The 12039-nt window shown below is 38.1% G+C and overlaps 1 protein-coding gene across 5 annotated transcripts in view; it reads left to right on the top strand.

Moving 5' to 3' along the window:
* The window catches only part of PIK3CA (phosphatidylinositol-4,5-bisphosphate 3-kinase catalytic subunit alpha), a 41876-nt gene that overhangs the window by 14214 nt on the left and 15623 nt on the right, over positions 1 to 12039 (top strand). For 4 of the 5 annotated variants that reach the window (XM_058843833.1, XM_058843831.1, XM_058843834.1 and 1 more), the window contains exons 2-9: positions 2300 to 2713; positions 4224 to 4433; positions 5092 to 5342; positions 6859 to 7104; positions 7942 to 8027; positions 9495 to 9600; positions 10670 to 10822; positions 10924 to 11058. In XM_058843833.1, the coding sequence (XP_058699816.1) occupies positions 2362 to 2713; positions 4224 to 4433; positions 5092 to 5342; positions 6859 to 7104; positions 7942 to 8027; positions 9495 to 9600; positions 10670 to 10822; positions 10924 to 11058 (1539 nt within the window). In that variant the 5' untranslated portion in view covers positions 2300 to 2361. The remainder of the gene's footprint in view (positions 1 to 2299; positions 2714 to 4223; positions 4434 to 5091; positions 5343 to 6858; positions 7105 to 7941; positions 8028 to 9494; positions 9601 to 10669; positions 10823 to 10923; positions 11059 to 12039) is intronic. The other variant, XM_058843836.1, reaches the window with a different exon arrangement.

Raw genomic sequence — 12039 nt, 5'->3', positions numbered from 1 at the left:
ATGTTCTTCTGCCTGTGTTTGCAGTTAAGAAATGTAAATAGGCATGTGATTCAGTGATATGGAGATGGAACCTCTTTGCCTGATCAAAAAGATGCCATTTAACTTGTGTATTTAGTTTTATCTGAGCTGAGGATAGTTATCAGTGGTTTGGAACCCTCCAAGTTACTCTGAATGGTGTTATTTGCGTTCACTGGTAATGTTTTGTAATTGGTAAGCTTCCCAAGCTTGTCTCTGTAAACACACTCTGTGTGCTGAGAGCTTTCCATTTCAGCATCCGCTCACTGAGGCTATTACAATGATGAGGGAAATAAAACAGCTTCTTTAAGCGCTTTCTTAAAAAGAAGTCAGTTGCAAAGTGTTTCTAAATATGCATGAGGTGGTAGTGGAAAAGCATTTTTCTAAATCTGCAGTGGCACTTCAATACTTTGGTGGATATTTTTAAAAGCCCAAATTACAACTACAAAGGAGGGATTAAAAAAGAGAACCCTATTTCTGCTCAGAAGCAGTGGATTTGGGAAAACATAATTTTCATTCTAACATTTCTTTGTAAAGACTGAAGTGTGGCAAGAGCAGGTACTGGATGTACTTGGAAGAAAACTTTTTAGAAAAGAAATGCTAATACAGCAGGGAGGATCACTTTGTTTTTTTACTTATATATCAAAGGTTATATATTAATTTTATATGTACATAATTAATATATACAGAAATATATTTTTATATAAATACATATTTTTAAAATTCGCTGAGAAAAGGGCAAGCATTGCAAACATTGTTTTTCCACAGTGAGAACTTTCAGGAAGTTGATCCAACAGAAGTAATGGGTACAAACTGAAAGAGGGTAAATTTAGGCTATGTAGATGTTAGGAAGAAATTCTTGACTTGAGGAAGTTGAGATTCTGGCACAGACTGCCCAGAGAAGCTGTGGCTACCCAATCCCTGAAGTGTCCAAGGCCAGGTTGGACAGGGCTTGGAGCACTCTGGGATGGTGGAAAGTGTCCCTGCCCATGGCAGGGGAGTTGGAATGACATGGTCTTTAGGGTCCCTTCCAACCCTTAACATTCTATGATTCTGTGATGGATCTTTCCAAAGTTAAGAGCAATGAATGCACAGATAAGCAATTCTGTTTCATTACTGAAAAATCCAGGACGAGTAAAGAAGACCAAATATTTTGTAACATGAAGTGTTCTTCAGTCTTGTCACAGGATGCCAACAGTTTGTTTGTGAAAACATTCTGAAGGAACTGGATTTCTTTTGCAAATACACAAATATTGCCTCTGGTTAAGGAAATTAAAAATAGGTAGGGATTAGGAGTGTTTATTGGTGAAGTATCACTGTGTGCCTTCTGGGTAGTTCTGCTCTCTTTTTGGCATCTCCCCCCACCCACTAGGCTATAAAACATCTCTGCTCTCTCCAGATTCTGGTTTTCTCATACTCTGTCCCATTCTCATTTTTTCTCTTTCTCATACTCATTTCCTCTGCTCTAAGATGGCCTGAGCAGCACAGATAGAGGGTCACATGTGTTCCCCTGCTTTCCTTTGGCTTGGCAGGGGCATTCATGCAGCTGCCAAAGGGAACTGGAACAGGGCATTGGCGCTAAATTAAACAAGCCCAACTACAAAGTGTTAGTGGTGCTCAATTCTTCTGTCTCATTCATGGAGAAAAGGGTTTGTTGGTGGTGTAAGTAGCTTATACTGATCTGACACAGCTATGGCCAAGTCTTGTGTGTACATGGATTCTTAAAATCAAGTTTAGAGTTTTTAGTAAATATTTATAACTATTATGTCCATGTTGTTTGAATTCTTCAGAAATTTGAGATGAGAAAATAAACATTTTTAAATGTGGAAGCATTGGTTTAAACTTAAAAGAGCTGATGGTTTGTATCATCCAAATTATAATAAAGGCTTCACTTTCCAAATTAAAACTGTGGAGAACTTGGCTTGAGATTTGGTTAAAAATTTCTATAATGATTTGAGTACTAAGTATTTTCATCCCCCTGCTATTGAAGTGTTTTATTAATGAATTAAAAGTTCAGATAAAAAATATCCTCTATTCTTCAGACTATGTGTATATTGGTATTTTTCCAAACTAGTGTGATTCTATTAACTGCTTTGTTTGAGTAGGTACTTAGATTCAAATGCAAGTTCTTAGGCTTAATTTTATCAAGTCTTTTTTATGAATGTAAAATATAGCCCTGACTATTCATCTACAACTATAAGCAGCATTTGAACCATTTTATCTGAGTTTCTTGGTGATGGTTGTATTTTAACTTTTGACATTTAAATTTCTGATTTTCTCTCAGGTTTCCACATACAAATCACTGCTCGAAAAGCTTGAAGTACAAAGTTATCCCAAGACTTAAAAATGCCTCCGCGGCCGTCATCTGGTGAACTATGGGGCATCCACTTGATGCCCCCCAGGATCCTTGTGGAGTGTCTCCTCCCGAATGGAATGATAGTGACTCTAGAATGCCTCCGTGAGGCCACCTTACTGACTATTAAACATGAACTCTTTAAAGAAGCAAGGAAGTACCCTCTCTATCAGCTCCTTCAAGATGAATCTTCTTACATTTTTGTAAGTGTTACACAAGAAGCAGAGAGAGAGGAGTTTTTTGATGAAACACGGAGACTTTGTGACCTGCGACTGTTTCAGCCTTTCCTGAAAGTTATTGAACCAGTAGGTAACAGAGAAGAAAAGATTCTTAATAGAGAAATAGGTGAGATTATCTTTTTTTTTTAAATATAATCTGTTTAACTGATTATTCTCTTCAAACTATAAAAAATTTGAATGGCTCATGTTTGTCACCTGTATCCATCATGTTTCATAAGTGCCAGTTGTTGCATCAAATGTCCAAAGATGCAGATCATAGTAAAACCAATATTTATAATCAGTGAGTTAAACTTCTTTTTTTCTGATCTGTTTTGTTCACCCTGTCTTTGTAAAATGTATTTGTAGTTGCTTGTGGGTTAGAGGATATCTTTTTGCTTATCATTTTACTAGCAGGATTTCATATTAGAGAGCAACAGCTGTCATATTGTTTAGGAAGTCAGTTATAATTTATTTTGAAGTTTACAGAATCGTCAATTCTAGATTTAACTACAAATCTTAAACCACATTTGTGGACGCAGATTTTAATACTGCTTTAGCTTGCTTAGAAAGTCAAATTTCAGAAATGAGGTTTTTTCACCTTTCATTTTCTCCCTTCTGACAAAAGAGCATAGGGAAAAAAACACCAGAGGTTGGAGATGTGAAGGCGAGACAAATTGTGATGTTTTGAATCATCTCTGGAGTAGCTTATGATTTTCCATGATCCACTGAGGAAGCACAGGGAATCTGGCATTTGTTCCAACATCTTGGTTAAGTATTAAATTGAGGCAGTACAAACATACCCACTCCTGTTTCATTGCTAACAAATGTGTACTGCAGTGGCAGAGACTTGTCAACTGGAAATACTTGTTCTGAGGTACTACTAATTGTTAAATGATTTAATAGTGACGAACACATAATAAGTAAATTAATTCTGTTTTGTAAAGCTCAACATGTTCAGGACTTGGGGAGAACAGCGGATAGGTAACCATGCAACATGACAATTGAAAGTTTCCATTTGAACACTCATGCATAAATGATGATTTATCAAAGTAATCTCATTAAAGTAAATGGAATTGCATCTGAGATTGAGGACCTGAAAGAAATACACTGTTGCTGTATGAATCTGTGTCAAAGAGCTTAAGTTCTGTGTCTCTTGGAGTGCTCATTGCAGTTCTCAGATAATGTAGGTCATTAAAAAAAATTAATAGCTGTCATTCAGTTGTAAGCAAGGCTTATTATGGTCCTAATAGCTACTAATAATCCTGGGTTTGAGAAAAAATCAGATTCCACAGCTCCTCTGGTTCCCTTAGGAAACTCTGTGCTGACTTGAAAGGAAGTTGAGTCCTGGTCCTTTTCCTCCAGAAGGAATGTTGGCTGTGAGAGCAGTGATTTAAGGCTTCCATGATCTTCAGGGAATGTACACCTGTTTTCTAACCTTTTCTGTGTCTGCTGAGTGCACTTAACTTTAGAACTGTGTAGTTAAATGATATAAAACAATTACATATGCATGCAGAAGCTGGAACTTATTTTAGGCTGTGTTTTGCTTTAAGTTGGCTTTTATTTTGTGACTGATTGAAGAAATTTTTAGCTCTACTTGTCAGTTACAATTATATCCTCATGCTGCTCCAATGCTGTAGGTTTTGCTATTGGCATGCCTGTCTGTGAGTTTGACATGGTCAAGGATCCAGAAGTACAAGACTTCAGAAGAAACATTCTTAATGTCTGTAAAGAAGCCGTGGATCTGCGAGATGCCAATGCCCCACACAGCAGAGCACTGTATGTCTATCCTCCAAATGTAGAGTCCTCAGCTGAACTCCCCAAACACATATACAACAAACTAGATAAAGGTAAGGGCAATATTTACAGCAGAAACAGAATATATTTTCAGTGTTTGAAGTCAAAGAGTACAGCTGTTGACTTAGGCAGATCACTGTTTTATGTGCTGTATTTAGTATACTCCAGCAATATCTTCCACTTCAAATTATTCAGAATAATTTTTTTGATGGACTCTACATTCAAAAGGATATTTAAAATTGTGCTATTCTAACTGAATCTTGAAATATAACTCAGTAAATAGAGGTAACTTTTTTAGTGGGTGGGAGCAGCTTGTTGGCTGTTTTTTGTGGCATTCAGATAAATTAAATGATGCTGAATCACTGACTTACTTTGCAGGCCTCAAATATGAAAGAGTTACTGTTGTTTTCTCAAAGTCCAAATAGTTGGTAGTATTCAGTTAATAAAAATATTCTTAACCTCAGAGCTAAATTTTTTAATTTCCACTAGAGTCAAAAATAAACTTAATGCATCTTGTTCCTTGCAGGAATTATAAACCCTCTCTCAGTCTGGGCAGTGATCTTGTTTACATCTTCTTTTAATACTAAAAGCAAATCTCTGTGTTGGGGAGGTGTGGGAGTTGTTTGGTTTGGGGTTATTTTGGGCTTGTGCTTTTTGTTTGGAAACAGCATTGAAAATTATAGGCCTGACATTATTTTACATTTATTCCAGGGCAAATTATAGTGGTGATTTGGGTAATAGTCTCACCAAACAATGATAAGCAGAAATACACCCTAAAAATCAATCATGACTGTGTGCCTGAGCAAGTTATTGCTGAAGCAATTAGAAAGAAAACGCGAAGTATGTTGCTGTCATCTGAACAACTGAAACTTTGTGTCTTGGAGTACCAGGGAAAATATATTCTAAAAGTCTGTGGCTGTGATGAATACCTGCTAGAAAAATGTCCACTGAGCCAGTATAAGGTGAGTATTCTTTTGAACTACAGTAAAATAATCCAAATTTGTGGGGGACAAAAATGATCAGGATTAGGTCTGGCTTTTTCATTGAATTAGCACAAAACATAGGAAGTGACAGTGTGTGCACCTTGAAACAAATTGGCTAATCCATGTGTTTCAAAAGGGAGAGGAAGGAGAAAAGGCAGTTTGAACTAGAATTTTTATCACTCATGTAATTTTTCTTCTTTGCATGTTTCCCTCTAATGTTAGTGCTACATCAGAGGTAGGTACTTTCAGAAATATCCTAGATTTTTAATGGCAAGAGATGAGCTATATTTGAATGGTGCTGATGTAATAAAACAGGAAATTTGATCAGACTGTAAATTATGAAACAGCCCTTGCTACTGTAAATCCTGTCCTGAAGGGGTGGTAAAAGAGAAAACTGTTTTCCTGTTACAGCTGTATCATTATTTTAATAAGATAAAATATGTAGACTTCCAGCATTACAGAAATAATTGCTGAGCCTTCCTTGTGTCTGTCTGCCCTTCACTGCCTGTGTTTGTTAGTGCTGGGAGTGTGAGACAGAATTTGGGACAGAAGAGCATCTGAGCAGCCTTCTCTGGAGCAGACAACAACTTTACCCTGTAGATTTCCTGACAGGCTGCTGCTGTTTCCTCTTGGAGGAATGTATTGTAATAAACTGCTCCCATTCCTTCAGCTAAAATGGTTGACAATCTGATCTTCAGAGCAGTGGAGGAGAGAAGGAGGGGTGGGGGATCCTGAATAATAGGAAAAGTATCTCTGTACTCTGGGAGCTGGGGAACAAGTGCAGGCATACATGAATAATTTTGCAGAGTCATCTGAAGATCAAACGCCAGACCTATTTGATCTAGCGTGGTTTCTTCAGAAGCATCTGGTCCGCCTTAGCTGTGCCCCAGCAGAGCTTGCTAATTAACTCCAGGCTGGACCTGTCCTAACACACTGTGTTTTGTGGTATTGTTGCCAGACTAGATGCTCTCAGCACTCAGACCTGAATGGACAGGTGAAGTGTGTCAGGATCAGTGCTGAGCATAAGGTAATGAGCACAACTGAACCAAAAAAGAGCGTGTCTGCAGCTTACCTTGTGCTCCCTGCCTGGGACTGCCAGTGTCAGTCACCTGCAGGCTGCTATAGCCCTTGCCATTCCAAAACAGCTCAGTTGATTCCAGGAGCAGCTCAAATCTGTCTGCTCTGTGCTGCACTGTGACAGGGCTAAGGAGCTCTACAAGAAACCCAGCTGGTGTTTTCACTCCCATCTCTGTCTCCAGTTCAGCCTTCCATTGCTGTAGATGTCCACATCTGAAAACCATGAGGTGTGGCTGTGTGACCCTACCCAACAGCATGTTCAAACTGCTGGGTGCTGTACCTACTTTCACTGTACAGGGTGTACATGCAGCACATGATAAGCTCTTTCACTTTTTTTATCTCCTGAAGTATCTTGATGTTTCCATTACCAAGAGTGTAGGCTTTGAAAAGTCACAGCATTTTGGTTGTTTCCTTGCAGTATATAAGGAGCTGCATCATGCTTGGCCGCATGCCCAACCTGATGCTGATGGCCAAGGAGAGCCTGTACACCCAGCTGCCCCTGGACACCTTCACCATGCCATCCTACTCCAGGCGCATCTCCACAGCCACGCCCTACATGAATGGAGAGGCTACCACCAAATCCCTCTGGACTATCAACAGCGCTCTCAGAATAAGGATCCTCTGTGCAACCTATGTAAATGTGAACATTAGAGACATAGACAAGGTATGGAATCACATCTGGCTTTTCAGCAGCTCATGGTTTATCTCCTGAGTGTTCGGTTCTGTTTTGATGTTGGAAAAGAATTGTTAGTTAACACATCAGAAAATGATACCACTCTTTTACTTAAATTGGAGCATTTAATTGTAAAGAACTCACCCATGTTTTAGCATGTGGAAACTTTTCTGTACTGCTTAAAAAGTGTGAGTTGTGGTAATTAGCTAAATACTCTGCCTGGTAGGAGCAGGACTCGGTCTGCCTAACACTTCAGCAGAGTACGTAATGGATTGAAAAAGAAATGTTATCTGTCTTCTAAGTAATTATGGTTAAAAATATATGACAGTAACTGAGTGTGCTTTTGATGAGGGGATGTTATCTTTGTTTATGAAAATAAAGGTGTGGGGTGATAGGGGGCAAAAGGCAGGTGTAGGGTTCAATTCCATTGAAGACATCTACAGCCCTGCCTCTCTTTCCTTGGAAATCCTTTCACAATACCTTGGCACAGGAACAACTGAGAATAAATTCCAGGGTTTTTTTTTAGTGTTCAAGTTTGTTAATGTATTTTTTAAGAACTAGTTTTGCAATTAATGAGGACCAGAACAGTTTTTGTAGAAGGATATGCTTATAAACTGTGCATCACACTCAACAGAGCATGAATTAATATGGGGAGTGGTGGGCCTGCTTGGTTTTCAGTTTTGATTTTCCTTTTCATATGCTGAAAATGAAAGAATAATGTGTTGTAATCATGGTATGTGTTGACTGCAATGAAAAAAATTGTTTATTTATGTTTATATGTTTATATATGTTTAACATTACGAAGACTAATATGGATGTTGTTTTTAGATTTATGTTAGGACAGGTATCTACCATGGAGGGGAACCTTTGTGTGACAATGTGAATACTCAGAGGGTACCTTGTTCTAATCCAAGGTAAGATGAATACCTGAGTGACTCTAGAGAACCTGACTTTCAGGGCATCATAAATGATAGCACTGAAGGATTAAAGGCTCGACTTAGCCATTAGTCAGATAGAGCTTCTTGCTGGGAATCCTTTATCTTAAGTTTTGTAAAAATACATTACATAACCCTATATATATATAGCACTAATTTAATTCAAACACAAGCATTTTCTCTTGTACATAATAGTATGTAGGGGATATATTTTCAGGATGATTGACAAACCATCAATATTACCTGGAAAAAATAAATCTCCCGAACTTACAAGTATAAAAAGTTTTATATGAGCATATATAAACATTAGGGACATCTTTTAACCACCTGTTCTCATAACTTTTACTAATGAAGAGGTGTGAAATTTCAGCACCTGCTAAGATTAGATGCAAAGTTTGTGTGCAGAAGTAATTCTTTGCTGCATTTTCTGACTTTGTCTTTAATAATAATTTTTGCAACTCTTTTTTTTATCTGTACATTTTCTATGAATGTGATTAAGTTTTATAATTAAAGGACTAATAATATACATAGTTGGTGAAAAATAGGCTCTCCTCCTGAGTTGCCCCGAATACTGCTGTACTTGAGCTGACAGTTTAAACTATTTTAGAGAGAAAATCTTGGAAAGGTGGTGAAGGTTATGCCTTGAAATCATGAATATGGTCACACAGATCTGTATTATATGAAATGAATACGTAAGAAAAGTGAATTAAAGTTTATCTGCTGATATCCTTATTCTTAGAGAAGGGCTTTCACAGTTATTTCTTTGTAAAATTGCTTTCAGTAGCTACAGATATACTGAAAAATTAATGCTGTGCTTGGAAGCTGCTGTCTCTTTCAACTGAGAAAATTCTGTATGACAATCCGCTTAGGGGAAGAAACTGGATCAGAAGTTCCTCTTCAAAAGCACAGCTCTACCAACTGAGAGCTAAATTCTGCTTAGAGAAGTTCATGAAAACAAAATCAAACTATTCCTGTAGAACCAATCTGTGCTATTATTACTATAGTAAATAGAAAAATATTTGACTTAGGAATATTGCTTTGGATTCCCACGTTCTATCCCCATCTTGCAGATATCTTTTTATGTTCCAACAGTTCAAGTTTAGTTTGGTTTTGAAAGCCTTTTTTCCCAGTTGCCTTTTTCCCCTGAAGGGAAAACTGTTCCACAAGCTAAACCTTGCGTCAGTGTAGCATATATGCAAATCCATTATCTTTAAGTTGCAGGAGTTGAACCTAACATGGCTTTTTAAACAGTGTTGGGGCCAGAAGGCTACTGGGGAAGTTTGCATTCCCAAAAGCAGTGAATGTGGTCAAATTGTGTCCCCAGAAATAGGGGGACCTGTTTTCAGTGTATGCAAATACACAGTTTAAGAATATAACAAATACCTTTTGGTTGAGTGAATGATGTCTCCTTTAACATGGTTTAATTCTGCCTTTTGAATCTTCCAGATGGAATGAGTGGCTGTTGTATGACATGTACATTCCTGATCTCCCACGTGCTGCTCGGCTCTGCCTCTCCATCTGCTCTGTTAAAGGCCGGAAGGGTGCTAAGGAGGTAAAAAACCTCATGGATTTATTGCACTAATGAGCCAAAGCTACTTAAATCAAGTTTGGGAAGATACTTGGTAAATGCTGTCCTGGCAATGAGTCTTAGTGCAATGTTTGATTTGAGTCTGATTAAAGTAGGGGTGTTTCTTTTCTTGTGGGTTTTTTTGGTGTTTGGAAATCAAACAACACAGGAAAAAGCTCATCAGTTCAGTGCTGTAAATGGTGCCTATGCTGCATTGCCAGGCACTAACACCGGTGTTAGTGTTGTGAGGTGGAAGTTCTTTTAAAATTAATTTTCAAAACCATGTTACTAACCTACTTGTTTTTAAAGGACATTATTTGTACCCTTAGAGTTGAGTTTTCAAGTAAAGAAATTTTGTATTCCTTTAGCATTTAATGCAAGATCTCAAATAGTAATTTTTAAGAATCTACATGCAACATTCAGTTTTTAGCCAGCAGCATCATCATCACATTGTGGGTTTGAGTGTGTGTAACAGGTATTATTTATATAGGATCTTTGTCTACAAGCAGGTCTGTGAACCTTGCAGAATGATTTGGGTTAGAAGGGATCCTTAAAGACCATCCAGTTCCACCCTCCTTCCATAGCACAGGTTGCTCCAATCCAGTCTGGCCTTGAACACTATCAGGAATGGGGCAGCCACAGCTTCTCTGGGCAGCCTGTGCCTGTATCTCACTACCCTTGTCATAAAAATGCATATTTCTTTTTTCCAATCTACCCAAAAATATTTGCCTCAAGTTTAAAACTGCTGCCCCTTGTTCTGTCACTACAGGACTTGGTAAAAAAACGTCTTTGTAAGAAAAACTTTCTCCATCATCCTGGTATATTCTGATGTGAGGAAGATATGTGCATGTGTTTATAGTTCTTTAAGTATCATTTTGTTAAAAGACTGCCATGACAGCCGTTCATAGTAAAACATGGTACAGCTTCCACAACTTGCTTTCTGCTAATCTGGGAATGTGACAACTTGATCTGGGGTGAAAATGTTGTTTCTCCTGACTCGCTCTGCAGTAATCCATAGATGACACCGAAAAAATCATATTTTAATCTCTTTAAGGAGCACTGTCCATTGGCTTGGGGAAATATAAACATGTTCGATTACACAGACACTCTGGTATCTGGGAAAATGGCTTTGAATCTTTGGGCAGTACCTCATGGGCTGGAGGATTTGTTGAATCCTATTGGTGTTACTGGATCAAATCCAAATAAGGTATTTGCATGCCAGCTTCCCCCTTCAGAGTACATTTTCAAAATATGCTGTATTCTTGCTATCATTCAACAGAAAAAGTAATTTGAATTCCCTTGACTTAGGAAACTCCATGCTTAGAGCTGGAATTTGATTGGTTTAGCAACCCTGTAAAGTTTCCAGATATGACAGTGATTGAAGAACATGCAAATTGGACAATTTCACGGGAACTGGGATTCAACTACAGCTACGCAGGGCAGGTAAGGCAAACTCCCTCTCCAGGATTAGCTATTCAAATATGAAAGTATTATTTGCTACTTTATTTTACTCAGTGTGTCAGTGACAAAACTTCTTTTTTTACATCCTCATTTATTGTAAAATCAAAAAATCAAATTTTTATTGTGTGTTGGGTAAAACAGGGAATATATTCTCCTTTCTTTATGTTACCAGTAAAGTGACTTAATGCTTCACTGACCAACCAAAACACTCCAAAGAGAAACTGTTTTACTGTGGTTTTGATATTTTTGTATCACTAATTCAGGTGTTAAGCTACTTAGTTTCACTTTTGAAACATTGTGAGTCTTCTTCAATGATACTGTTTTTCTTTGTTGCAGTTTCATATTTTGGGTTAGGCTTTCCTGTGTAACCCAAAGGTGCTTAGAACTCTTTCCTGTCTGTTTTATGGGCTAGTTATGACCACAAGCACAGGGAATTTTAAGGGAATTGATGGACATGCACTGGGTGTAGTCCTTTATCTCACTTTTTCCACAAACAGAGCTTGTGCATTACAATTGGCTTTTTTGTGAGGTTTGGAGGTTTCTTCAAAGCACTTTTTTGGATGTTGAAAAGAAGTAAAAACAGAAGAGCAGTAAAGCTAAAAATGTGCTTTATTTAAAGCCAAGGCTGTGAAATTGCTTGGTGTGTTTTCATTTTCTTCTGGAGGCTGTTTCAAAGCCTTGGGTTTGCCCAGGAGAGCTCCATGGTCTGTGTGAAGAGGAGCCCTGTGGTGGGAGTTTGGCTGTGCTGGAGAGCGCGGAGGTGGCAGGGAGTTTCCAGATTGGGAATTCTGGGGGTATTTATAGCTGTCCTGTCCCAGTGTATCCACAACAGCTTGTGGGCATTTGATTTCTCTTGATACTCAGCAGGATGTCCATCATAGAGTAGCATTTCTGCTGTTTATGCTGTGACTGAGCAGGGCTCGTAATAAATGCTTAAGGACCATTGTCTTCTTGGCAAATAAC

Source organism: Poecile atricapillus, chromosome 8, assembly GCF_030490865.1.
Source record: "Poecile atricapillus isolate bPoeAtr1 chromosome 8, bPoeAtr1.hap1, whole genome shotgun sequence".
Taxonomy (NCBI): Eukaryota; Metazoa; Chordata; class Aves; order Passeriformes; family Paridae; genus Poecile; species Poecile atricapillus.
The sequence above is the reverse complement of the archived record's forward strand: the minus strand, read 5'-3'. Positions and strand labels throughout refer to the sequence as shown.